Source organism: Callorhinchus milii, unplaced genomic scaffold (assembly GCF_018977255.1).
Source record: "Callorhinchus milii isolate IMCB2004 unplaced genomic scaffold, IMCB_Cmil_1.0 Scaffold18, whole genome shotgun sequence".
NCBI classification, from domain to species: domain Eukaryota; kingdom Metazoa; phylum Chordata; class Chondrichthyes; order Chimaeriformes; family Callorhinchidae; genus Callorhinchus; species Callorhinchus milii.
In genome coordinates, this window is record NW_024704759.1 from 4,261,826 (window position 1) to 4,289,678 (window position 27,853).

Here is a 27,853-nt window from a genome sequence, read left to right on the forward strand (position 1 = left end):
TATATAAATACAAACTATTGTTGTATACAAATGCAAATTGTTGTTGTTGTCGCTGTATATAAATACAAACTGTTGTTGTTGTTGTTGCTGTATATAAAAACAAGTTGTTGTTGTATACAAATGCAAACGACTGTAGTTCGAATCAGGATGGAGCTGACACAATGAGGAGGCGGGGCTGCCTTTGATTGACAGGGTGACGTCAGCGCACCGACCGAGGTGGGCGGTGGTGGTTGACTCGTTGCGTGATGACGCAGAGGGCCACGCGGCGGGCAGCCGTTGAGGACGTTGCGCGGTGGCGTGCGTGCGTGAGTGAGTGAGTGAGTGCGCGCGCGCACGCGCGCTGGTGCTGAGGCTGGGACCGGGGCAGTCAGTTGGTGTGGAGCCGCCGCCGCCGCCGGGAGAGAGGGACGTGATGTCCGTGCGGTAAAGCGGCTTCTCACCCGTTACTTCCCTCCCAGCGACCGGCGAGTGTCTCCTTTCTCCCCGTCTCTGGCTGGGCCGCCTTCTCCTGAGGGGCGGGGGAGGCTGGCGGGGGGGGGGTAAGTCTGGCTCCTGTGTGTCATGTTGTTGGGGGCAGAGCCCCTGGCGCTGGGCCTGGCCCTGAGGGGCATCGGGGAAGGGGGTGAGGTGGGGGTGAGGTGGGGTTGTGAGGGGGTGTGAGGGTATGTGGGGATGGTCAAGGTGGGGGGGGGGTTAATGACAGTAATCCTTGCGTTTGATCGAGCGCCTTATCACGTCGCCGAGAGGAGACGTCTCGAAGCGCTTCGCAGAATATACTGTCGAGTGGATTGACTGTATTTTGTGGGGGGGAACGCGGGAGCCAATGGCGCACGGCAGTGTCCCACACGGTTCTGATTGAGACCCGATTCTTTTTTTTTTTTGGAGGGGACGATTACCCGGAGAAACTTGTTCTCTAAGGTTGTTGGGCTAAAGGGTCAGTGTGAACACTGTTGGGGTCGGAGTGGGGGGGGGGTCCTCACACAGGTTGCCAGCATCGCTGGTGATCCCATTGATTCCTCGCGCGTGCCCAGCGTGTGCGGTCCCGGTAACTGGACGTGCTGACAACGGCAACAACAAAATTACATTTTGTAAGGCAGCTTTCAGGTCGGGAGGACGTCCCAAGGTGCTGGACAGTCGGGGATCAGGACCTGTGCGCGGGGCGGGCAGAGAGGTAGGAGGGCGTCTGAAGGCACGGTCGAAAAGGAGGGTCTTGAGTTGTGCCTTGAAGGTGCCAAGGGAGGGAGCAAGGCGAAGGGATTGTGGGATGGAGTTCCAAAGGGTGCGGGCAGAGAGGCTGAAAGCCCGGCCGCCGATGGTAGAGCGGGACGGGCGGGAGACATGGAGCAGGCTGGAGCCTGCTGAGTGGAGGGAGTGGACAAGTTGATAGAGATGAAGGAGGGGGCAAGTATATATATTATATATACCCTTTGAGACACTAATATAATTATTGTCTCAAAGGGTTTCACATAATTTACTGTAAAGCATAGTGTCTGTATTTTGTAGGCGAATCTGATGGCCACTTTGCACACAGGGTCAGCCTGGACTATGTAAATTCAAAGCCCCGACATGGGACTTGAACCTACAATGCTTTCACTCAGAGTGTGAGTGCTACTGAAGCGGTCTGACAACTAGCTCAGGTATCGATGTTCTCAGGGCCTGACACACTGACAATATGTAAGTGGGGGTTTCAGCGACAGGGCAAGTGAACTATATTTGATTGGTGGCTCCAGGAGCTGGGCATCGATTGACACGTACCGGTGGTCTCGAGAGATGCTGCTGGTCTAATTAATAACCTTTAAACTCTTGGTATTGAGTTGTTAATGAGCTGTGTGCTATTTATAGCTCTGCAGTAAACAGGAAAGTGATTTCTTCTGAATTTTCTTTTGATCATCTGGTAGTTTTGTTTTGGGTGTGTGATGTTTTGTTTTGCTCCCTTCAAAACGTACCACAAGGAACAGGAAGCAGTACTTGCATTACTGTTTAGTTTGGAACGTTGCCAGCGATTACTTTGCAAAAGGGTGCAGATCCCTGACCGTCCAGCGTCTTGGACGTGAAAGGCGCTTTACAAATGTAATTTGTTGTTGAATGTTAAAACCAAAGCTGGTAAAGCTCTGGTAAACTGTATCCTTTACAGAGTAATTATCATAATTCGGTCAAAGTTTTAAAACTATTACTGAACAAGAACAATACATAGCATTCTCTTGACAAGCACAATACGTAGCATTCCCATTCTGCCCTTCGAGGCTGTCCAAACGGAACAGGCTCGAAGGGCTGAGTGGCCTACACTTCCTATGTCACAAGTTTTACTTCATTTACTGTTTGTTGCTAAGTACAATACAGACTGGGAAGGTTCCAAGTTCATTTCCGTGTTTTATGCTTGATTAGCTGATCTAGGTTAGGGCATGAATTGCTGAGTAGAGAAGCAATCAGCTAGGGTTTGATTGCTATCCAGTGATGTGTCTGTGCACATACATATTTGGTACGGACATCAAGGCTGTGAGAAAATATACTGTGTCTGTCTAACTTATGTCCATCTAGCAGTTCACCAGGACGCTACTCTGCGTCAATGGCGCTATATAAATGCAAGTTATTGTTGTTGTAATCCATATTAATCTGAATTGGCATCAGGTTCAGGCCATTTCCCAGAGAAATTATGTTTGTTGTCAGGGCTGTGATACAAAACAACCAAAGTATTGGTTTGAAAGTTCTTGAAATAGTCCAGAATTTTAAGTAACTTGAAACATAATAATAATAATTCTTGCATTTGATATAGTGCCTTATCACGTCATTGAGACATCTCTTTACAGAGACAGACAGATGCATTATTTCCCAGTAGATTTGGAATTGCATATTGTGCAACTTTGCATTATTATTGGGTTTATTAAAAAAAGGTCTTTAGTTTCCTCAAAGAGCCCATAGGTGGCAGTATCTGTTTATCAGTTGAGCTTCAATTGTTACTCTATCAATAACATACGTACGGACCTACCTGTACACTATCATAGAAAACAATACTGTCTATTGGCAGAATAGATTCATTTAGCAATTATTAATGCTCGATGAACAATTTATGAACACATGAGAACTCTGCAGTTATTCCTGTGATACCGGCTACTCTTGAAGGTTAGCGAATCAATCAGTGGTGAGCTGTTGATTTCACAGTTTAGCACCCTATCAAATAGGAATTGAATGAACCTCCTGACCCCTGTGAGAAACTAATAGGTCACTAATCCAGCTATAGTGTATTAAATCAAAAACATGGTGTGTTAAATTACTGGTGTATGTACAGAGCTGAAACAACATCCACCAATATTCAGTGTAATGAGTCATGAAGAGCATGCAGTTTTATAGCACCTTATTGAATTGAAACAGCTTGATGGATTTTAAGAGTAATTAGTGTAAAATATATTGACTTTTATTGGTAAACATGACAGCTGTTGTGACCAGCGACGTCCCACACTTACCAAACAAGCCAAACTGACATTTGAAAGTTGGTGTTTCCAAAATGGAGCACTGTTTTCAGGCTCCAGACCATTACCCTTAACACCACACCTTGGTGATAACTGACTGCGAAGATCTTTCACCTGTGAAACCTAATTTCATTGTAGAACAACAACAACTTGCATTTATGTAGCCCCTTCACGCGGGATAGCGTCCCAAAGCGCTTTCACAAGATCACTTGTAACTTGCTTGAATAGAAGCAGTGCAGTTACTGTGCACTGTGTGATTGCCACTGGGTACTCTTGTCTCCATTGTGAGTTGAATGAAACATGCCTTTTGGGAAAGCAGCAGCATAGAGTTATCTATTCAAGTGTTTTGCAGCAACAACAACTTGGATTTATATAGCGCCCTCCACGCCAAACGGCGTCTCAGAGTGCTTCACAATAACAGATCCGAGGGGGAAGAAGGTGACCAAAGGCGCGGTTGAAAAGAAAGGTCTTTAGCCGAGACTTGAAAGTAGGAAAAAAGGGCCGAGGTGAAGGGAGTGAGGAAGGGAGTTCAAGAGCCTCAGGGGCATAGAGGCAGAAGGCACGGCCGCCCTTGGTGGAGCAGAGGATTCGGGGGACAAGGAGAGGCCAGACCGGTGGAGCGAAGGCAATGGGCCCTGTTGTGAGGAGAGAGGAGGTCAGAGAGGTAGGGGGGGTGCAGAGGAGTGGAGGGATTTGAAAACAAGCATGAGGATCTTGAAATCGATCATCTCTGGGACAGGCAGCCAGTACAGTCTGGCAAGGACTGGGTTAATCGGGGAGCGGAGTTTGGTTCGGGTAAGAATGCAGGCGGCAGAATTCTGGATGATCTGGATTTTGTGAATGGTAGTGGAGGGGAGACCAGTGAGGAGGGCATTTGAATAGTCTAATAGAGGGATGACAAAGGCATGGACCAGGGTTTCAGTGGCTTTTGGGGTGAGATATTGGTGGAGTCGGGCGATGCGTTGGAGGTGGAAGAAAGCGGTGTTGGTGAGGGACCGGATGTCGGGGAGGAAGGATACTTGGAGGTTGAACCTGACGCCTAGGTTGTTCAGAGAGATTTAGGGGCAGGTTGGGTAGGTGGAGGAGGTGAGAACTGCACACCTCTCACGGAAATTGATGAGCCTGCCATCCTTCTGCAACATTGAATCAGTCATGGTGTAATTGCAGATGGACTTTGTATATTTATAAATGCTTTCTACATCACCGACTGATTATTATAAGCCAGTAGCAAAAAAACAATCAGTGCACCTGTGGCCTTAATAGGAACAAGCCGAGTAGTACTTGTCTAGAGGAGACACTCGTGGGATCTGATGCAATATGCAATATAATAATATAATAATTGCCTCCTGTGAGAGCTTTAATCTCCCATTACATTGCTTTTATCCCAGGTACAATATTCAGGCCCGGTGCACAACTTTCCTCAGATACAATTTTCTCCTTGGAGTTTTACATCTATGTACCCAATGCTTGTTCTGCTGGTCTAAAAGAGCGGTGGCAATCCATAGGAAGTAAAAGTTGCGTTACTGTTCCCTGTAAAGTCTGCTGAGTTTTTCCATAGGTGTGTGCTCTGAAGTGGACCCTTGGATGATGTGCACAGGCCCTTGAAGTGAAAATTCATAGCGTTATTAAAACAAAAGTTACACTGGACAGCTTAGTACGTTGAATAACCTATCAGTGTAACAGGTGGTTGAAGAGATTCACCAATTACAACAGAAGGGAAATTTATGAGTCTTCATAGAACCATAGAATTATACAGCACAGAAGGAGGCCATTTGGCCCATTGTTTCTGTCCGGCTCTTTGAAAAGAGCTATCAAAATCAATCCCACTCCCCCGCTCTCACTCCATATACTTGCAAACTTGTCCTCCCCAAATAATGAAATAAAATAATTATCACATGTTTTACATGTGAAGGGGAGAGGTCGAATAGATGGATAGATAAAGGCCTTACTGTTGATGGTAAGGTAGAACATTGCCTCATAATTTGACACAAGATAGTTGGAAAAGATTGCCAACTTGTAATAAGAAAATGAGATTTAATGAAAAGAATTAAACAAGACGAATAATTTGAAAGAAAAATATAGGTAAGGGAAACAAAGAAATAGACAAGACCAGGAACAACAAGAACTTGCATTGATATATAGCACCCTTCACATGTTGTAGCATCCTGAGCGCTTCAAATAAAGCAATCAAAGTATTGAAATGTTGAAAGCAAAAATAACCAGATGGAAAGAGGACAATTAGAGAATAAATGTTTCCCAGTCTTTCAAAAGGTATACATTAAAAGCAATATTTGTAATTAAAATGTAGTAATTTGTATTTAGTTGAATCCTGCCTGCTATACTTGTTCGGCCCGTAATTTCAAGCTGGTTCCAAAAGTTCTGTGTCTGAGAACGTCAACTGAGGATGTAGTTTGGTCAATTGCAGTCAATTACAGTACATTTTCATATGAGAACTAGGTTTCTCTAGATTCACATTACAACAACAAAATTAATTTGTATAGCACCTTTCATGTCAGGAGGACGTCCCAAGGTGCTGGACAATCAGTGCTTCAGACCCGAGCTGGGGGTCGGGATCGGGGAGGGGGAGGTAGGGTGATCGAAGGAATGGTCAAAGAGGATGGTCTTGAGATGGGTCTTGAAGGAGACTGTAGGATGGAGTTCCAGAGGATGTGGCAAAGGGGCTGAAGGTCCTCCCGCCAATGGTGGGGCGGGCAGGCGAAGCGGGGGACGTGAAGCAGGCTGCATTACTTGCTGTTACAGGAAATGAGCGTGAGAGGATGACCAATATTTTATCATACGGGAGATATTTTGTATCAAAAGTCTTCCCTACAAATTTAACACAGCCTGTAATCTTTAGATTCCTCTGTCCCAGATACCAAATGTGCTTCCCAACATTTTTGTGCTCAGTTTATCAACTTTCTGATTTGACTTCAATTGAAAATCATTCTAGAAAACGCAAAAGTTAAAGAACAACAAAGGATGGTCAATTAAATACATGAATTGTGCACCGTATTGTTTTATTTTGATGAAATTGAGAGCAATAAAAAAAAATGAGAAATAGCAAAATTAAAAACCGGCATAGAATGATATGAAACAAAAAATAAAAATGCCTCCCTTTGGGTTAGGATGGTGAGACTAGGTGTTGTTCGTAACNTTTTTTCCTCTGAGATATCTCGAAGACACAAGGCGCTATATCAAATGCAAGGATTATTATTATGATTATTGTTATCAGCACATACCTGTGTAGGAAGGTTGTACCTGGCTCGTGCCCTCAGTGATATTTCCCCGCGTAGAGACAGCCTTCGGAACCTGCCTTTGTCCAAGATAACATGGTCTTGTTTTGTGGCGACTTAGCTTTTTCTCTTAGTTGTTCAGCTCACAAACCCGTATGTCATGCAGAAACCTGATTTAACTCTGAAACATCTCTCAGTCAATCCCTCTGTCCTGCCCCACCCTCTCCCTTTCAAATCCTGCCTAGAGACTTTCCTTTCTGATCATGCTTTCGTCACTTCCCCCTTCTCTCTCCCGCTGGCTCTGTATCAGACTCCACCATTGCAAGCGCTCTGGAACGCTACCCCGGGTGAAGGACTCTATATAAATGTTGTTTTCAAGTGGTACACTATGAAACAGCATCTCAAATTGCAATGGTAGTTTCAATGTAGTAGACCAAAGATGAAAATTATTGAAAATTTGCATGAAAAACGTTACGGTAATGTGGCTCTAACGATCACCTTGTAGACTCCTGCCAGCTTCATGGACAGGTGCTTTCTCCAAAGTTTTAATTAATTCATGATCCACTAATATGTTTCTGGGCTTTACTATTAGAAAATTAGTCTTTTAGTCCAGTTTCATTACTTTCTCCGACCCGCTTTTAAACATCTGTGCATAAAAACATTGTTTTATGTGCCGTTAACCTTGATAGATTGCAGAGGTGTTCAGAACACTTGAACAGACAACTCTATGCTGCTGCTTTCTCAAAGCGCTCATTTTATTCAACTCACAATGGAGGCAAGAGTGCCCAGGGGCAAACAACAGCAACAGATTACATTTGTAAAGCGCCTTTCAAATCGGAAGGACCTCCCCAAATCACACAGTTTATGGCAATTGTACGCTGCTAGATTGTATGCCAAGGTTCCCGAAGCTTGCTTCTTAAGGAGACTTTGTGCTGAGGTCAGACTTTTAAGGAGAGGGAAAAGTGGAAAGATTTTCCCCTTTTGTGGCTTGCTGAAGAGGAGCCTCAGAGCATGTTGCTTGCCCACCCGCTTTGGTGTGAAGGGGATACATAATGGGTTTAACGAATTTGCAAGTAAAAGCAATATTTGTGATCAAATTTGATGGCATCTCTTTGATTTCTCCAATAATCCATTACACCACGTGTAAAAGTGAGAATCCCAGTAACGTTCCAAATTGTGCTTTACGCTTTACTTATCTTTTAATATATTCCAATAACAGTACATAAATTGTACAGAAACGTAAGAATTTTCTGTTGATAAATGCACCATTTCTAATGTTCTAGCACTGTGCACATAATAGCTGTTGCTCAACAATTCATTTGAAGCCTTTATGAACATCAGCGCTGGAAAAGTGCACAGTAATGAAGTTGCATTCAAAGTTAATTTTGAAACAAATTGAAAAATCCTGAGTGGACAGTTGTAAACAATTGCACAACTCTGCTTATGGGCGATACCAGCCACAGAAGTTTGTTGTTCCAATTTTGTGGTGCATTTTAAAATACTGTATTTGGTTGTAATTGGGAAAGTGCTGTAGTTAACTGTTTAGAAAACTACGGTAACAGCGTTGAAATTTAAGTGTATGTTATGTTACACAGTTTACACAACATTCTACCGTATCAGGAAGTCAGATAGACCAATACTATTACTGTAAATGCTAATTGTGCTGCAAGAAAGCAAGTCTGCTCATTTGGAAAGTGAAACAGTGCATTAGACTGATTGACGTATGTGAAGATTGATGGGAAGTTCATTTGAGTGGGGAGCTTTCTGTACGTTGGCAGTCAGTGTAGCTTGTTTGAGTTTGCAGCGTTCCTCGATTCCAGTGCAGTTGTACAGTACATAGCAAATGGAGATCATTCTGGAGATAAGCATATTGGAAATGGTAGTAGTGTTTGAGGTGGCATGACCCCTGTGTCAGAAGATGTTAAGCTGTTAAGATGTTAAGAAGATGGTCAGAGATTGAACAAAATGTCTGTGAAAAGAAATGGGTCCTGTGATGAACAGTTTTCAAAATATCAGCTTAGATCAATGACAAGAAGCATCTATGGCAAGGATCTGCCAGTTCTTTTGACGCCTTCTATTTGGGTAAGCCAAAATTTAAATGTCTTGCAAATAACTGAACTGATTTCATGGACAGATATTTTATGATTTATGTATTCTATAATCTGGCCAAAAATTGTCCTTGATTGCTTTTGATCTAATGATACAGGTTTCAAATTCCAGTAATGCAGTACAATTGTTTTTTGTTTGTGCTGTATTTTAGAATAAAATCATTAAATGAAAGTGGCACTGCTGCTCATTAACTCTGAAATTGTGTTGAAAAGATGCCAACAGCATTTCAATATAATAATAATCCTTGCTTTTGATAAAGCACCATATCACATCTTGGGACGTCCTCACGACGTGAAAGGCGCTATACAAATGTAATCTTGTTGTTGTTGTTGTTCGAGACATATCAAACCGCTTCATAGAATACACCGTGAAGTGAATTCACTGTATATTTTGTGGGTGAAATTTTTTTTCTAACACTTGGAAGTACGCAGTCATTACACTTATCTGTGGAGCACTTTACCATGGTTTGATGTTTTGGTACTATATCGACCACAAGATTTACTTATCACAAGTGAGCACAGAAAGTGTGTCAGTAGGTTTTTGACTGTAAGCTGGCATCACTTATCAGCCTCGTTCCACATTCTTCACCCCACATTACACTCATGCACTTTATAGCAAAAAGATGCAGGCTAGTCCAGGAAACTGATGTTGATTTGTAGCACCCTTCTCTGTTGTCTGTTTGAGATCATCTTACTCAGCAAATTAACAGAACAGGAACAATCCCTGGTACCATCATGTGCTACAAAGGTGGTATTTATTCACTCTCCTGGTTTCTATAACATATACATTCTCTGGTATTGTTTTTATATAATAATACTCCTTGCATTTAATATAGCACCTTATCACGTCTTCTAGATGTCTCAAAGCAATTTCAGAATGTACTGTAAAGCGAATTGCTATATGTTTTGTGGGCGAAACGTGGCAGCCATTTGTGCACAGCAGTGTCCCACAAACACTCATCGATTAAGTGATCAAATTATTATCATTATAATAATAATAATCCTTGCATTTGGTAAAGAGTTTTTCCACGTCTTCTAGACGTTTCAAAGCGCTTCACAGAATATACTGTAAAGTGAATTGACTATATATTTGTGGGTAAAACGTAACAGTCAATTGTGCACAGCCATGTCCCACAAACAGCTGTGGATCGAAGTGACCAATTTATTGATTTTTTTTCTTGAGGGATTATTATCAGGCGTGTGGAGCAAGGAAACTTGCCCAAGGTTTTGCCCTGCCGGGAATCAAACCCAGGTTTCTTGCTTGCGAGTGCTTGGACCACTGAGCTACAGGATAATTTCTTTGAAGGGATTATTAACCCTGGAATAGTGATCAGCCAATCAACTGATGACTGAGTTCCTACTTACTTCGAGGCAAACAGATATCTACTATTTATCTCAGATATATCTCTACTACCTCCAAAAAAATGAGCAAAACTTGTTGCAAAGTTTACTACAAAATTTATCCCTCAAATTGGAGCTCTTTCGGTTGGATTAAAACTTTATTGAACTCTAAACTCTACATACATGCGACAAGTCTAGCATAATACATGATCTAGTATTTATTTTTGTATGCATTGTGGATAGTCTTAATATGAACTGTTATAACAGCAGAGTGCAGTTTAATGTTTCCTATTCTTTCACGTAAGACTTATTTCATATTCAGTCAGAAGGGTTTGATTACAAAATTTGAAAATCTGACCGGTTTGGATGGATTAAGTTTAACACAAGAGTCGCCAAAATGCTCAATTTTAATCACAAGAGCGGTTCTAATGAAGGAAGCCCTTCAGCCAACTTCGTCTCATCCTTTCAGAATACCGAACCTATTTAATTTATTACAAATTGTTGCTTTAAATTTTAAGTTCTCTACTTTTTGAGAGTTTAAAAAGTTTAAAAACATAAGCATCATTGGGTTATTTTGTGCTAGTGATGGTGAAACATCTATCCTGACCTCCTGAATGCAGAACTGAAACAAGGGTTGTCCTGGTTGCTGGTAATAATGTGATGTAGATTTTTTAAAAAAAAACAAGTCCATTGAGCAATGTAGATAGAAATTTAAACAACTACAAGATTACATTTGTATCGCGCCTTTCATGTCGGGAGGACGTACCAAGGCGAAGGACAAGTTCTTTTCAAAAATAATTCAAATGTATAATTTGTCTTACCGAATTCATCCAGTGAGTTAAGTAGTTGAGCTGTAATCATTTACAGACTCCCAGGTTTGATCCATAGGAACATAGCAATATAGGAATTGCTAGACGAAAAAGACCAAGGTCTATCTAGTTTGTCTTGTATCATCCTGGTAATCGCATGCAGCAGTAATGGAGATGTTGATAGCAGCTAATTCTGTGTGGATTAATTTACAACAGAGTGGAAAGCTTTGGGAACCTTAGATGCAAAATTGCTCGGAAGAACCATGACACACTTTCTACCACGGCTGTTTGTGAGACACTGCTGTGCGCAATTGGCTGCCACGTTTCGCCCACAAATATACAGTCAATTCGCTTTACAGTATATTCTGTGAAGCGCTTCGAGACGTCTAGAAGGCGTGAAAAGCGCTACATCAAATGCAAGGATTATTATTTATTATTATTATTACGTCATGTATAAATTGCTCTCTTCCAAAATATTATTTTCTAAAACATCCCATTTTTTATTTGCTACATCCTTTTATTTTATAAATATATTCAACTTGTTTTCAACATTATCCAATGGATTGACTTAAAGGTCCTCTCTCTCACCTATAAATTCCTCCCCATATCCGTGATCTTCTCTAACTCCATTCTTTTGTCTCCCCCTCATTTCAGCAAACTCTGACCTGCTGCACATTCTCCCACTCCCACTGCCTCCCTCTCCTTCAACAATTTTGCTCCAAACCCTTGGAACTCCTTCTACACTATGGTCTCACAACCTCTCCTTTTCTCTCTTTAGATCCCACATAAAACTTACCTTAGGACCTTCCCCTCCCCTCATTGTATTGAGGTGTTTTGCTTTCTAAATGTGTTTTATTGCCAGTCATTTCAGATGCCGGGCCAACTGTGATTGGAAGTTATGAAATTATCGCCCTGTTATCATTGAATCTTTTGCCATTCCCGAATATGAACCATAGAAACTGAAAGAGGTCTTGCTCAATCTCAAAGCCATTTAATTCCAGTAATCCTCTTTCCTGTTGTGTACTGTGTGTGTACTGCTGTAGTATGTGAAGTTGGAAAACTTAAGAAATCTTGCTACAAAGGATAAATGCAAGACGAATGGCAATGGGGGAGTAAATTGCTGTGACCTGTGCATTTCTACAGTGTTTTAAGTTATCAGATTCAAAAAAATGTGGACGGCAGTTTACGTGACTGTGAGTTGAATGCGGTAAAGGTATATTTAGAATGTAATTGGTTCAGTATTATAAATTTATAACTTAACGTACAGTTGCCAAGAAACTAGTTATATTTCTCTGACAAAATCAAATCAGTCTCTGAAAGTGAGTGAGATTTGACTGATTTTCATGTAGCAATAGGTCCGTATATTGTGGAGTATTTACTTCCAAGCAAACTAAACAGCACTACAGCAGTCAGTTTGTCATTTTTGCCGGAATTTGCTTTTCTATAGAATAATGAAACTCTTTGCTGAAATACTTTTAGGTTTCCATTATTGTATATTGTATAAAAGTGCTGATTGAGATGAGGGTAAGGTTATCATTCTGCAGGTTTTGTGAACTACTCATTGCTGAGTAGCTCATAACTTTGTCACAGTTTTGTACCTTTGTCGCAAACTTTGTCACAGTTTGACAAACCCACAAGTATGGAAAATGACATTCAGAACTATATTTTGATCAAAAGCAACCATTAAGGCATATGATATTAATTGTCTTCCAATAGCTATGATTAGCTATATGCTCTCTTTGTGTTCCTTCTATGGAGACTGACTGAAATCTGACTCCTTTTTGTATCAGCTAATTTCATGACAGATTAATAATGGGGATGAGTAGGGAAGTGAAAACTAAAGTCTGATCCTGACAAATAATCTTTTTTTAAAAAGAATAAACTGATTTTAGTCTATTCTCTTGAGGGCAATATTTAATAGCGTGACAACCAATGTATAACTTATTTAATTAGGACGTGAAACGCACTACATCAATGTAATTTTTTTTTTTGGTGTTCATTGACCAAAAAGGGAAGCTGTACACTTTGTGATTGTAAAAAAAAAAAAAAATCTTCTCTCTTCGTTGCAGTCGCAAACCATGAATTATGTTGGGCAGTTGGCCGAGCAGGTGTTCGTCACAGTGAAAGAACTGTACAAAGGATTAAATCCAGCCACCTTGACAGGATGCATCGATGTCATTGTAGTGAGACAGCCAGATGGTTCATATCAGTGTTCGCCATTCCACGTCCGCTTTGGTAAGCTTGGGGTATTACGATCAAAAGAAAAAGTGGTAAGTTTCTTCAGTTTCGCTTCCATTCATTTCTGTCATGACACACCTTAATATTTGAAGTAGACACGCCTATGAAACGTTTTATGCATTACAAGAAAACAATTTCTTCTGCTTTTGCAGAAACATTAATTTGTTTGTGACTGACCTTTTTTTGGATCGAAAATAATATTTTTAATAGATATTTTTCCAGTAGGTAAATCCTAGACACCATAAATCAATAGTCTAGTTTGTCCACTTCTGACATACAGGTGCTCGTTTAATTTGGAAGCAGAGCTGAACTTTATCATTGTGCAGTTTTTGTTATGGTGAATTTCGTTTGAGACTTTTGGTAGGTTGTGTTGGGAATATTTTTGTCAAATGAAATTCTAGTAAATTTTTATTCTGGGGTTTTGTGTCTCTCAGTCGGATGTTGATAGTGGATCTGGGACTTGTCGAAAGCACTGAGAGTGGAATAGAAATGGTGTTGGATCAGATATGGTACAGGAGATTAAAATGAGGAGCAGATAAAAATTTGTGATTAGACAAAAGGATCAGATTTCATACTTTTTCAAACAGTATCTCACTTTGTTCGACTTTGTATGTAACCACAGTGCGCGTATAATTAGCCACACCCTATGATCATAATCGTTGAGGAATGAAAGGGAAGAATGTTCTAACACTTGACATGCTGGATTGATTTGAAATCCCATGAATGGTGTCTGTGATCGCGGCTCTTAATGCAGATGTATATTTTGACTGACCAGAGTTTGGGTAAAATAATTGATTTAACACTGTATGCAATATTTCTGTTTATTTCAGGTCGATATTGAAATCAATGGGGAACCAGTCGAGCTGCAGATGAAACTAGGGGACACAGGGGAGGCTTTCTTTGTGGAAATAACAGAGGAAGATGAGGTATAATAATAAAATAATACTAATCCTTGCATTTGATCTAGCACGTTATCGTTTCTATATACATTTTTTTTTGCACAAATCACTTTTATTTGTGGAGCTGAAATTTATGCTGTTCAAAGAATTTAGAGACCATTTATAACAATAATAACTAAAATAATAATCCTTGCAATTGATGTAGCACCTTATCACGTTGATGAGATATCTTAAAATGCTTTACAGGATATACTGTAAAGTGGATTGACTGTATATTTTAAGAGATGATCCAGAAACAATTAAAACCAAGTTTGTCAAAAATATATCTGAGAGGCTTGGATATCTATACTGCTGCTAGATTTGATTGAAGCATGAAGTCGATGTTGCAGATTATTCATGTGTGTTTGTTTTTTGGGCAGGGCACTGTTCCGACACACTTAGCGACATCACCAATTCCGATTGAAGAGCAGACTTATTACATAAAGGAGACCGATTTGTTAGGGGCCAGTGCTGAATCAGTTGAAAATCAGAATTTGCCAAGTCCATTTAACATCCCAGAAATTGAGAATAGTACAGTTACCACTTCAACCAAAAAGAAAAGACGTCGTAGGAGGAAATACAAACAAGGGAGTGCCAAGAAAGAAGACCAAGAATCCTCTTCAGATGAACAGGATGTGCCCGAGCTGGACATCAGCTCAGAAGAAGTCAGATATGTGGCGACAAGGTTGTTCATTTTCTAAATGGATTGATATTGCGATTCGTTTCGGCCATGCGATTTTATTGATGGTTTGTCAGGATATAAACCAATGAGTGATGTCTGAATCACAATTGATTTATTTTTCATAAACTGTACCATTGTGTATCTGGCTCGCCCCTTATGTCAACCAGATGTTTAGTGTATATGGTCTAAGACCATATTAATGACTTTTTTTGCCCTGGGGCGTATCGTGGTAGAGGGCCCCTGGATGTTTTATGATGGTTTATGTCTGATGTGTTTAGATGGCAGTTAAAGGGGTTTAATGCTGAAGGAGCATGTTCAGTGAACACATTGTGAAATGGGAGAAAATAGTGTTCAAACGTTTTCATGTCATTCAATAATAACGATTATGGGTGGAATGAATCTATCATTATAATAATCTGATACTAATCCTTGCATTTGATATAGCGCCTTATCACATTTTCGAGACGTCTCAAAGAGTTTCACAGAATTACTGTAAAGTGAATTGACTGTTTTTTTTGTGGGCAAAATTATCTCAGATGATGCCTTTTTATGACACAAAAACTTATTATTATTGTGCGTTGTTACTGTTGTATTGAGACTGTATAGTGTGCAGATAATCATCTTTTTAAGTGTTCATTTGTTTTTGTTTCATGCAGCACTGAGATGTACCATTTATATTCTGAACTACGAAGTGAGCATTCAAGCACGTTTCATTCACGAGCAATCTATCCATATTCAGATGGAGAATGGTCTTCTGGTGAAAGGTATGATTGATGTGAAATTAACGAAATGTTTAAACTTTTTTTTAATCTGACGCTTCATAAACTTATTTAAAATTTCTTTTGAAGCCATTCCTATAACCGACCTCCATCACCAAAAAGTGACTCCGAATTGGTTGTAAAATTGCACGATGGACCGTTTGCAGGGACGGAGCCTCGAATGCAGTGGTCTTGGGGAGGATTTCCACAGGTAGGGGAACTGTGCTAAATGGGTCAGTTATTGAGTTCAAGGCAGATTGTAAACTGCTCTAAAATAATTCTTTAGGCATCGTCCATCTTTTTGCAGTACTTGGTGTATTTCTATCTTGAGAAATGCTTCCCTCTTTAGAGCTAGGGTCTTATAAAAGATGGTTTCCTGTTTTAAATGTTCTAAGAATTTCTGTCCTTGTAATGATGCTACAGACGTAAAGAAATCATCACCTTCATGAAGACTTAAACTGAAGGTCGAATGTTCTGTAAAATGGCTTTTGTCTTGCAGGTTAGTAAAATGGGAAGATCTGAACAGCCAAGAACAGCTACCATTACACCTTGTGAGCATACGCATTTCCGAGTGATCAAGGACGACGATGCAATAGAATCAGTTGCATTGAATTCCTCTGCGGTCAACAATATCATAACTGTTTTACGGCCTCAGCCTCAGCCGCTAACCCAAACAAGCCTTACATCGCTGGAGAAATCCATGGAAAAAGAAACTGCGGCAGTAACTGAGCCAGATTTTCCTGAAGCCACGCCTTGGCAACTGCCTGAAGCAGAAGTGAAAGAGGATGCTGTTACGGATATCTCGCTTCAAACATTACAACTCCAAACCACTGAAAATGGTTCATCAGAACAGCCAACTGACGAAGTCTTCAAGCCCATAGTGCAGCCAGACCCCGAATCCAATAAACAAATAGACCCAGGCACTTCAGAAAGTAGTATCAGTACAGCACAGCAGATGTCGCCAGAAGAAACCAGTGGAAAAACTGAGGATAAAGATAAAAAGAAAGGTAACTATAAGACTAAAAGTACAATTACTTTTTCTTGTTTGCCAGTTACAGTACTGATTGCAATTATGTGATTGTCGCTTATGCTGTTTCTCTACATCTTGGTTTTCTCTGCAGAAATCGTGCCTTTTTCTGTCTTCATTTGTGGCTTATTTAACTTCTGTTTCCTTTCAACTTCTATTGTTAACCACCTTCAGGAAATTGAGGTCTAAATCTTTGCATTATTGAAGAATTGCTGCATTCAATGTCTTGCACTGCTCTTGTTCACATCACACGTTCAATTCATCACGCCCTTGTTTATCCTACCATAGAATGTTTATCAGATCATCGTTGAAAACTGGGGAAGAAAAGTATCGTTGACAGATTTTTAATTTCCACCAGCTGCTTTTGTTTTTCTCAGTTTGCATGGCTATTTTCATATTTTGTTCTGCACTCTACCTAGAATTGCAACTCCTATCTCAATGAGATATTTTGCTTTCAGAATCCAAGCACACAGATTCACATACCAATAAAGTGTACCACTTAAGCAATGAGTCTGATGTACATATTTAAAAAAATTATTTTGGAAAAAGTTATGAAAACAAACTGATTTTTTTTTGGTTTGAAATAGGTGGATCTAAAAGAAGTCAACACCTGGGTCCTTGTGATATCTATTTGGATGACCTCCAAAAGTTGGATCCTAATGTCGCAGCTCTGTATTTTCCAAAGAGGTACGTACGTTAGTACTTTTGATCCAAGTATATGCAGATAACTACAACTCAATTCGGACTGTGTTTGACCTTTTTTTCAAATGAATACTTTTGAAATTCGTGCTGTTAAGTTTTCTTAAAAGCTAAATATTATGTTATGATCTTCTCCTTTCTGGCCCTTCCAGATTATTTGAGTGTAGTGTAGGATTTTGGAGTTGTGAGGTTGGGTGGCAAGATTCATTTTGCATCAACATGCAAAAATGGATTGCCAAGGAGGTGTAGGAATGAACAGGAAGAACAAAAGAGAAATGGGATGTTAAGCTTCATTGCGTATATTTAAACCCCCACCTCTAATGACAAGAAAAATAATTGAAAATGTTTTTTTTTACAATCGTTTGGTAAAATGTCTCCCACGAACGATGTCTCTCATTTGTGCTTTTTGAATTGCTTCAGTTGCCAGTGAAGGATATTCCTCATCATATACAATGACGAACTCCTCTGTGATGTACTGTGTGATTTGCCATTTGTTGTGTAATGTTTTATTTTGCATGGTATTTCTTTTTCAGTGAACAAGATTCGGTTTCTAAGCAATTGAATGAGCCTGGTACACACTCAGAGTCTCAGTCTCCGCAATCAGTTGGAAGCGCAGCTGTTGACAGTGGCACAGAATATCTGTCGGATTCAGCTTGTGATCTGCCTGATGTCAACCTGTCTCTGTGCGGTGGTCTCAGTGATAACAATGAGATTTCTCAAGGTACACTTAACTAAATGGGGCACAACAGCTGAAATGAAAATATTCTAACAAAACTTTGCCACTAATCTCTGAGTTCAGTGATTGGAAAAAGTTAAATGTTATTGGGATTACTGGCTACAATATCAGATCTGTGATACGACTGGCTAGCGCACTAAACTCCCAGTGTATCCCTAAGAATATTGATTTTTTTGTAATTGTCTTTGATCACAGGGAAGTTCCTGCAGCACAGGATCAAATATCAGGAGTTGGTTGAAAATCCTGGGCTTATTGATGATCCAAATCTAGTTATTGGAATCAACAAGAAGTAAGTTCCTGACCTCCAGAGTATTGGAGAAGTCATTTATTTTCCCTGACATTTTAAATTCAAAGCAAATTCAAAAGAGTTGCAATTTTTCTTCCACTGAGGTTGACGTTTTACAAAGAACCTTAAATGTTTTACTTTTGTAAATTGTTGCTTAACAAATCCAACGAAAAGTTGAACGCATAATTTCGACAAAACGTTTTTCACCAGATCTCTGTTCCTGATTTGCGATTCCTGCAGTTATTATTGTGCTTGTTTCTTTATCAGACTCTTTTGTAATCCATTCTTGACCTAGGATTCCAAAATATTGATTTTTTTCCCCCTCCCGTTCTATGATAATTCACAACTAAAGTCCAGTGGACTATTGAATGGATCATTTTCTGAAGATTTTCAAATCCTATTCGGGATAGTTTGCTGTTGATCCCACTTGCATTACTGTTTGGCTGATTTTACTTGAATGAAAATTGAGAACTATTTGGGCAAATCTTAAGTTTCTTTTAAGATTAGAATGTAGGCCTGTTTACAGTGTATGAAACACGTGGACTTTGTATGTTTGATAGGTATTACAACTGGGCAGTCGCTGCTCCTATGATTCTCTGCATGCAAGCTTTTCAGAAGAATTTACCTAAGGTATAAATTGTACATTTGATGAGTATTGCTTCAGCGAAGAGCTTGTGTCTACTGATTTGTTGGATAGTTTTAAAGTTGAATTATGAAGTTTAATTGAAATGCATTTCCTACTTTATTTTGGAAACAGTACTGAACGTTTCTCCTCTGTCCCATGTCTCCTCTTACTCATCTCCTGGCAGCAGTCACTTCTGTTTGGGTGGGTTCCCTCGCCAAAGTCGTTGGTTTTCACGTGCGAGCCTGGGTATCGAAGCTCTTCAATTATTTGACCATGGGGGCGGTGAGGCATGAAGTGTGAGGGGAAAGAATACTGACACACGAGTAGCAAACTCCTTCAAGTTGGTGTAACAAAGTACTGTTCCCAAGTCATCGGTTTGGGACCTTGTTCTTTCAGGGAGAGAAAGATAGAAGATGTAAATTGATTTGTGGGTACGTACAAATCTTATTTAGTCTTAAAAGGATGCTCTTCACTGCAGGCGACGATTGATAAGCTTGTGAAGGAAAAGATGCCAAAAAAGACTGGCAGGTGGTGGTTCTCTTGGCGAAGGAAGAACTCTACAACAACAGAGGTGTGCTTTCTTCTTTCCAGCTGTTACCATTAGTTTGGCACAGGCCCGATGGGCCAAATGGCCTGCTGTGCTTTAATGTTCTATGATTCTTTATGAAACTAAATGAAGATGAACAGACTAGATGGCCATAGTACTGCGATTCATAAAAAGACTCCGACTGCATATCAGTTTAAATGGAACTTTTGTTTGCCATACAAGTAAAGTATGAGAAATTCTAGAAAAACTTCTTTCAACATATTTGAAGATTTAATTTTTCTGATATTTTAAGGCACAGTTAAGTAATTCTCCATCAAGGCGTTTGCTAGTATGTGGTATTATTTGATGTGTATATAATGCATTGATTCAGTACCTTTGCTTACAGCCAGACGCCAAGAACAAAATAGATGAGGAACAGAATGAAACCAATGAAATTAAACAATCTACTTCACTAGAGAGTTCAAGGTAACATTCAAGCATTTATGTTTATCACACCCTTTGCAGTACAAAGATTATTATTACTTGCTTTTTAACAAAGACTGTGGCAGCTGATTTTATTTTGAAGCATCAGACTTGGAAAGATGCCAATTCCAATAGTTGCCAAATCATTTACTGTTAACTACCAGAAACTGTTCACTTCACCCTCTGAAATCACCGACGTACTTTGAAGTTAACTTGCATTGTTAAAACTTCAAATGTTATCTGTACTGTTCCTTGTGTGTGCCATGCAGGCCGAAGGATGAATTTACTTCTAGTGATGATGACTTTGGTAACATGAAGGAGCGTCCAAAGCCAGGGTCTAAATATCAAGATTCACCTGGTCAATGCACCACAATTACATTCAAGAAATCCTTGAGACTGTCATCAGAAAAACTGGTAAGTACATTGCTATTAACTTGAACACACATCACATTGGTGTGAAGCATGAAATACATTTATAGATAAATTGTCACATGCAGTTTTTATTGGTTTTAAAATGACTGATTTTGAAAATGTGGATATATTACCCTATCTGTATACATATATGAGAGGAAGAGTGTGCATCACTGCCCACAATGTTTACAGTGGAAAATGAATGAATATACCATTTGATCTCGATTGATTGATCTTTTGGGGAGTGATTCGCAAGCCATTCTAATTTGAAGCCGATTTGGTGTCTCTTAGAGCACTATGAGTGCCCATTCTTAGTCGGTTTCCAATGCTTTCTGATTTTATATTTAAACAAAATACCATTGTTTTGAAAATGGATTTGTTTAAGTGGTACAGTATAATCAAGGCGTTCCTTAGATCAGTTACCCAGATTTTTGTTCCATAGCTGAAAACTTATCATTCAAAACTGAGCACCAATGTTACCTCTTTCGGTGTGGAATAATTCCAGAAAGACATTTATTTTCTTAATCCCCTTTCAGAAGAGTCTAAATCTGAAAGATGGTCCAAATAATGCAGTATTCAGTGTAACCACTCAATATCAGGGAACCTGCCGTTGTGAAGGTACTATCTACCTCTGGAACTGGGATGATAAGGTTATTATATCAGACATCGATGGGACAATAACTAAGTAAGTGGTCACTTTTTTTTCCCCGATTAAAACTGTTCATTGCACTAACACTTGTGCAGTCACATTAATACCTTTTTAATTTAAACATGATTTTTGTTTCTATGATATTACTGAAATATATTTCTCCATTCAGTGAGTTATTGAGTTCATTTGTTTAACCATTGAATTTTTGTGGTTTTTTTTTAGATCCGATGCTTTAGGACACATTTTGCCACAACTGGGAAAGGATTGGACCCATCAGGGGATTGCAAAACTATACCACAAAATACACCAGTATGTACTAAAACTTATAAAGTAAATTATGATGTGAGCTACAGTATTGTTTACTTAGGCCTATATAAAACTTTCAAAGAAGCGTCACAGGCACAAATAAACTGGGAAAAAAAATAGAAATATATAGTGGAAGGTGGGATTTGCTAAGGAGATTTTTCTTTCATTAAAAATTGAAGCCGGTTATTTGTAAGGCGTGTAATGTTAGATGTGGTGTGAATGGAGGGAAGTTTTGAGTGCCAGTCCAGCACATTCACGCAAAATTGTACAAAGTTGTTGCCTAACTCTATACGATTGTACGTTATATTTTAGCGCCCACTTACAACTAGATTCAGGTTGTTGTGAATGTTTTTCTGTGTTGTAAAAGCCTATTTTGTACCAAGCTATTTATGTTACAACCTAAGTCCACCAGGTGGTGCTATGGTTTATTTCATATGCTACATTCACATTAAAGAACCAAATGTCCGCAGTCCTTAAAGTAGAAATGATATAAAACCGAGATGGATAATAACGTTACCATTGATGGCACTTTGTGACTTTTTGTGCAGGAACGGCTATAAATTTCTTTACTGCTCCGCCCGTGCAATAGGAATGGCAGATATAACCAGAGGATACTTGCACTGGGTTAACGATCGAGGGACTGTATTGCCCAAAGGCCCCTTGCTGCTCGCTCCCAACAGCTTGATTTCGGCTTTACACAGGTGATGATTCTCAGTTTTATTCATTTGTGCAGAGTTACCGACATTCAGCTGTAGCTGTAACGATAACTGTTTTGAGATGCCTTTCTTCATGTCGAGACAAAGAACCACAAACGTTTACAGAAGAAAGATATTCTATATGAAAATGCTTCCAATGCAAGATACTTGTTACTTTTACAGTGTATCGTACAAAAGATCTCCCTTCTGTTTGGCAAATTCACCATTATATGAAGTGTTTTATAACCTGACACTTGAGATGAGGAGACAGGCGCAGGCTTAGCAACACCTTTGTTGATTCAACATTGGTTGCTTCCTTTTCGTGTTGCCAGTCACTATATAAAACTGTAATGGACAACTGAGTTATTTGGTGACAGGTTTGGATCAGCGTCCAAGAGCTGGAAAGATGAGATTAAAATGAGCCAAAGGGCCTTCTTCACTAGAACCTCTCATCTTCAGAACTAGAACAATGATAGAGCCCTTCAGTCAGTAGAGTTTCTCAAATTGGCTGCAAAATACTCCTGAGGGCAAGATCTTTGTGAATAGTGGCCTGTACTACAAGTAATAAAAGTGATGATTCATTTTGCAGTTATTAATATATTATGTATAGTCCATGTATTTTGTTTAAAAATCAAGACCTATGGGAAATTGTTCTGAAGTTAAAATACCTGCTTCCTTCATTTTTGCATTTTATTTCCCTAAAGTTTTCAAATGTATTTTTAATGCCAAAATCAGTAAGGAAATGGAAGAGATATTTGCTTAATAATGCACTTAAAGACAAAAAGCCAAAAGCTTAGTTGCTTTTTCTATGTTCCAGGGAAGTAATTGAGAAGAAGCCGGAATTGTTTAAAATCGAATGTTTGAACGACATTAAAAATCTATTTAATCCACATCGCCGTCCGTTCTATGCTGCTTTTGGAAATAGAACCAACGTAAGTAATAATAATTCTAGCATTTGATACAGCACTTTATCACGTCTTTGAGACGTCTCAAAACGCTTCACAGGATACACTGTAAAATGTAGTGAATCTATATATTATAATAATCCTAGCATTTGATATAGCGCCTTATCACATCTTCTAGACGTCTCAAAGTGCCTCATAGAATGTACTGTAAAGTGAATTGACTGCATTTTGTGAGCGAAACGCAAAATAAAAAGTTAAGTAATTTTTATTTGTTTTAAAAAGGTGGTGTTGGGCATGGGATGAAACGGCTTTGCTATTTAAAGAGGCTTTTAAATCTAGCTTTGCCATTCTTTTTCCTACCCCCCAAACTGCTTGAATCACTGGAGGATGTTTGAGCCACGAGGGTAGAGGAGCAAAGCCCTGGCTGTCAGATTTATATCACTATAGTCACCTCACAGTTAGCTGACTGGTGGCTTGTAGCAATAGGGAACAGACTTTTTTCCCTCAGTACTGCAATGGTAAATGTTGTTCATTGGGTAGTTCACCTGATGATTGACTGACTGAGATTCATCTGTCAATGAATAATATAGGATTTAGCCCTGTATTGTGTTGACTGCTACACAACATTGCCAATCACGGTGGAGAATATTTTTGAGATCTGCTTTGTGAACTGAAACATTGAAGCAAAACTTCTTAAATTTCTTATTGTTGGTGGTTATTTTTCTTCTGTTGCTTTATTGATCCATTACAGGACGCTTATGCATATAAAGAAGTGGGAGTGCAGCAAAGCCGAATCTTCACTGTGAATCCCAAAGGAGAATTAATTCAGGAGCAAACCAAAAGCAACAAGTCATCGTAAGTAGCCGGACTGTCTTAACCCAAAAATTCTTCTTAACTTCACCTGGAGGTGTATTCTACGGTGAGATGCAAATCGACAGAACTGTAATAAGGATATGCAAGTTGGTTGAAACTCTGGAACACTCTTTCTCTGTCTCTCCGTCTTATAGAATCATAGAATATTACAGCACAGAAGGAGGCCATTCGGCCCATCGTGCCTAGCCTGGTCTTTGGAAGAGCTACTCAATCAGTCCCACTGCCCCACTCTTTCCCCATATCCTTGCAATTTTTTCCCTTTTCAAATACATATCCAATATATAAATATATATATGTCTTGCCCCCCCCCCCCCCCCTTCCTCATCTTCAGGTTGCTCCTAAAGACCTTCGACCATGCCTATGGTCACCTCCCCCTGGCTTGGCACTGTGCTCTGCTACTGTCGAGCGCTCTGGGATGCTATCCGGCGCTATGTAAATGCAAGTTGGTTACTGGGACCACAAAACATCTTAACAATGTTCTATTGAGGTTCCCTCAGGCATGTCACAGCCATCCACTAACCTAATACGAGGTTTAACAAACCCAAACAATTAGAAACTCCAGAGTATTTTAACTACAATGGAACCATCGAGCCAAGGACGCAAGAAAATTCCCACCAAAAGAGCCAGTAACTTGCCAGGGGGACCCGTTTCTCTTGTGTATTTGCCGCGTTTTATTTTGAACCTCTGGGTAAAAATATTCTGCCTACGTGTAGCAATTTTGACTGTGCACTTAAAATGGAATTGTTCAATTAATAAATTAATAATAATCCTTGCATTTGATGAAGCGCCTTACCGGCTGAGTAGCGTCCCGGAACACTTGATAGCAGTATGAGGAATTTAACCCCTGCCCTTTCCCCAGGTCTCGTGTCATCTTGTATAATGTTTTTTACATCTCAAGGATGAGATGTACACTAAATACATCTTTGCCCACATAATATACAGTCAATTAACTTTACAGTATATTCTGTGAAGCGATTTGAGACGTCTTGAAGACGTGATAAGCGCTATATCAAATCCAAGGATTATTATTATTAAATACTTCTCCAGACAATCTCAATGCTACAGTATAAAATGAACAATTTTTTTTAAAAAAAATAAAGTATCAGACACCCTTTTCTCTACAGTTCAACTTGCTATGCTCAATATTAGTACCTTGTAACTGTGTTAACAACTTGTTTTCTTTTCCCTCAGGTACCCACGACTGGGTGAGCTGGTGGAACATGTATTTCCACTAATAACACAAGAACGGAGTTCAGCTTTTCTTTATCCGGAGTTCAGCCATTTCGCTTTTTGGAGAGAAACACTTCCTGAGTTAAATCTGGATGAGATCAATGAATTTAAAATAACCAAAGAATAATACTACGCCATTAGCACAGCAGGATCAATGCTGGCATATATCATTGCCTATTCATGTACTACAATAATGCACAATTTTAGATGTGATCTGCAACTTCTGATTAATGTCTAATGGCTTAGAAAATCTATATCTTGGTTAACAGTTATCATACTGGTCACAAGTATTCATTTGAATAAATTCAAGTGGAGTTGAACATTCATTCAATAACTCCCAACAGCTACATACCACTCCAGTAGTGAGTGGATGCAACTTGTCGCTTATATTGTAATTTTTCTATTTATGCCTCTGCCTATATTTGTTCAGTTCAATTCAATCAAGATTAAGACATTTTTCATGCTGATGTAGCTTTTGGAGGAAACATGCCTATGAATATACATCAGATTATTGCTGTCTTGATGTTATTGAGCAGCGGTGGATTCTAGATGAATATAGATTCTGACTAGCAAGTATTTCTGGCTAATACACTGCAATTCTCGTACCTATGGGGAATCCCTTTATTTGTGCAATTTCTGCTGAGAGGATAGATTGGCCAAAAAATCACCCAGCTTGTTGGGTCCAATAATGAAATGATACTACACGCCTCCTTTGTCAAAGGGCTGCAAGTCCTTGTCTACATACCCTTAGATCAAAGTGTAACGAAAGTTATAGAGGCTTTTCTCAGAAAAAGAGATTCTGAGACGGCCTCACTGCCAAATAGTGCCTGTATGGTGGGAAATGGGTAACAGGAAAAAAGCCCTTGGCCAGTCGGAGCAAATGAGAGTCACTGATCACCTGAGAGGAATTCACCCATCCGTTACTCCAGCAGTAATTTGAGATGTTTTTAAGAAGTTTGGTTGTGATTTACTCTCCCTAACTGAATTGGGAATCTGGAGTGAGAGTGACAGAAATCTGGTTGTGGTGGAGGGGAGTGGGGAGAGTTGAAATCAGAGAGTAAGACAATCAGCCAGAGCGGAAGCTGAAGCAGAGGGAGTTTGAGATTTGTTAACAAAAGTGGGAGAGATTGAAACAGATCACGAGAGCGAGCGACATAAAGATATGGAACCGGAGTTGTTGCAGTATTGTAGCACAAAAAAAATAGAGAGAAAAAAAATAACAGATTCCAAACAGCACAAAGGACCAGAAGGAAAAAACACATCAGTCTGTTGCCTTTCAAGCGGCTTGCTGCCCGGAGTCCTGACTGAAGGAAAGGGGCAGTGAGCAGTCAAGGTTAATTTGCACTTGCAAATTTGCAACTTATGCTTGCGTCCATTTGTATTGCTGTAAGGTTCAGCATAATCAAAGATACTTTTGTTTATCTTGACTTTTCTAAAGTTTATAGCTGCAGATGGGATGGATACTAGTAATTCAACTGTTTGTTGATTTAGCTCCTATTTGCTACTATAAAAGGTGTACTTTATTCACCATAAGAAAAAATGGTTGAAGGAACGTTTTTCTGACAATTTTGACTCCAGAATCAAAATTCTGGAATTTTTACAACACATGCTCTGATACTGAAATGTAGTGAAGTTCCATCAGAATATTCCTGTAGTGTAAATCAGTATTTAGTCTTTAAACATGGCTGCCCACGTCAAAGATTGTACACAGGAGAACACTACAACTTTTAATAAATGTGCTGGACCACATCACAGTCTGTGAGTTTAATGGTGTGAATGGATTGTGATCCCAGCCCCCGAAAAACCTTACAACAGAAATGCCACAGAGAGATCTGGAACTGTCGGGTAGTTTCGAGTTAACCAGCATGTGGCTCCCAATAAGAAGGCTTGTTGCACAATGAAGTAAGTCTTTCAGTTCCCAAACTCAAATTGGGTGACTTGCCCATTCTGCAAGAAACTGCTGGTCGGAGGATTTTGTGAAACTGCGCTTGATCTTAAGCTGAAGAGCCAGAATCCTGCCTTCTCTTGCGCTCCGGGACACTACCCCACATGAAGGGCGCTATGTAAATGCAAGTTGTTGGTTGACAGCTGGCATTTGTCAGAGATGCTGCAACTTACTTCCAAACGTTGTTGGGAGGGAAGCAGGGCAATGTAGTGAGAAGCCTTTTAAGGAGGTTAGAGAGTAAATCTCAAAACGAGAACAATTTGTTATTTTAGAGCAGGTTCTAACAATTAATGCACTTTCTGTGATGTGCCACTATAACTGCAACAGTGACAAAAAAAAGTTGTCATTTTGGTCTATTTGTAGAAATAATATTTTTTAACATTCAACAACTACAAATTGGTTACTAATGAAGCAAAGTATTTGAAATGAACTTTCGTTCTTTCATAACTGATGCTTCCATCAAATTGGACCTTTCAAGCTCACTTGTTCATTTCTAAATGGTGTTACTTTGTGAAATGAGTTTTTTTTTTAAGGATTGAGCTTTTTGGGATAAAGCAAATGATTGTTTCACATAGTCCTGCTTTGGATTACAGTCAAAACGCAATGCTAGTGTAGAACCCATTGCTTACAAATAAGAACCGTCTTTATTGACTAAGTTTTTGGCTTCTACACGGTGGTGTACTGTAAAATATTTATTAAATAGTAGAAGTTCTGATCTGTTGAGATGTTTTTGGGTTATGCTGATTGAATTAGACCCTAAAATGCTATGTAACCTACAGAATTCTCAATTTTCAGATTTATTAAAAGGGCATTTAATAAGTGATCTATGGAAGACTGTTTTTCTATTGAGTGCATTTTAATAAAAAAATGTCTTGCATGCAAA

At 39.5% G+C, this 27,853-nt stretch overlaps 1 protein-coding gene across 4 annotated transcripts; it reads left to right on the plus strand.

Moving 5' to 3' along the window:
• Positions 1-346: 346 nt before the first annotated feature.
• Positions 347-27,853, plus strand: LOC103171943 (phosphatidate phosphatase LPIN2). Of its 4 annotated transcripts, none has more exons than XM_007884754.2 (20): positions 347-423; positions 13,028-13,228; positions 14,027-14,122; positions 14,515-14,819; positions 15,473-15,580; positions 15,665-15,785; positions 16,074-16,581; positions 17,189-17,288; positions 17,834-18,021; positions 18,232-18,325; positions 18,883-18,952; positions 19,426-19,518; positions 19,880-19,959; positions 20,226-20,370; positions 20,904-21,052; positions 21,239-21,325; positions 21,871-22,023; positions 22,835-22,949; positions 23,674-23,777; positions 24,987-27,853. In XM_007884754.2, the coding sequence occupies exons 2-20, from the start codon at positions 13,037-13,039 to the stop codon at positions 25,150-25,152; spliced, it is 2,874 nt and encodes a 957-aa protein (XP_007882945.2). In that variant the 5' UTR covers positions 347-423; positions 13,028-13,036; the 3' UTR covers positions 25,153-27,853. The 4 variants fall into 4 exon arrangements, with proteins under 4 accessions (XP_007882945.2, XP_007882935.2, XP_042197686.1 ...); XM_007884744.2 differs by lacking the exon at positions 347-423 and adding an exon at positions 8,738-8,782; XM_042341752.1 differs by lacking the exon at positions 347-423 and adding an exon at positions 8,738-8,782 and having other exon boundaries at positions 20,907-21,052.

Excerpts from the sequence above, each read along its gene's own strand:
- LOC103171943 (XM_007884754.2), top strand. The coding sequence starts at position 13,037 with ATGAATTATGTTGGGCAGTTGGCCGAGCAGGTGTTCGTCACAGTGAAA. Across the intron at positions 17,289-17,833 it reads GCTCTGTATTTTCCAAAGAG|TGAACAAGATTCGGTTTCTA; the intron begins GTACGTACGTTA and ends TTTCTTTTTCAG. Across the intron at positions 18,326-18,882 it reads GTTATTGGAATCAACAAGAA|GTATTACAACTGGGCAGTCG; the intron begins GTAAGTTCCTGA and ends TATGTTTGATAG.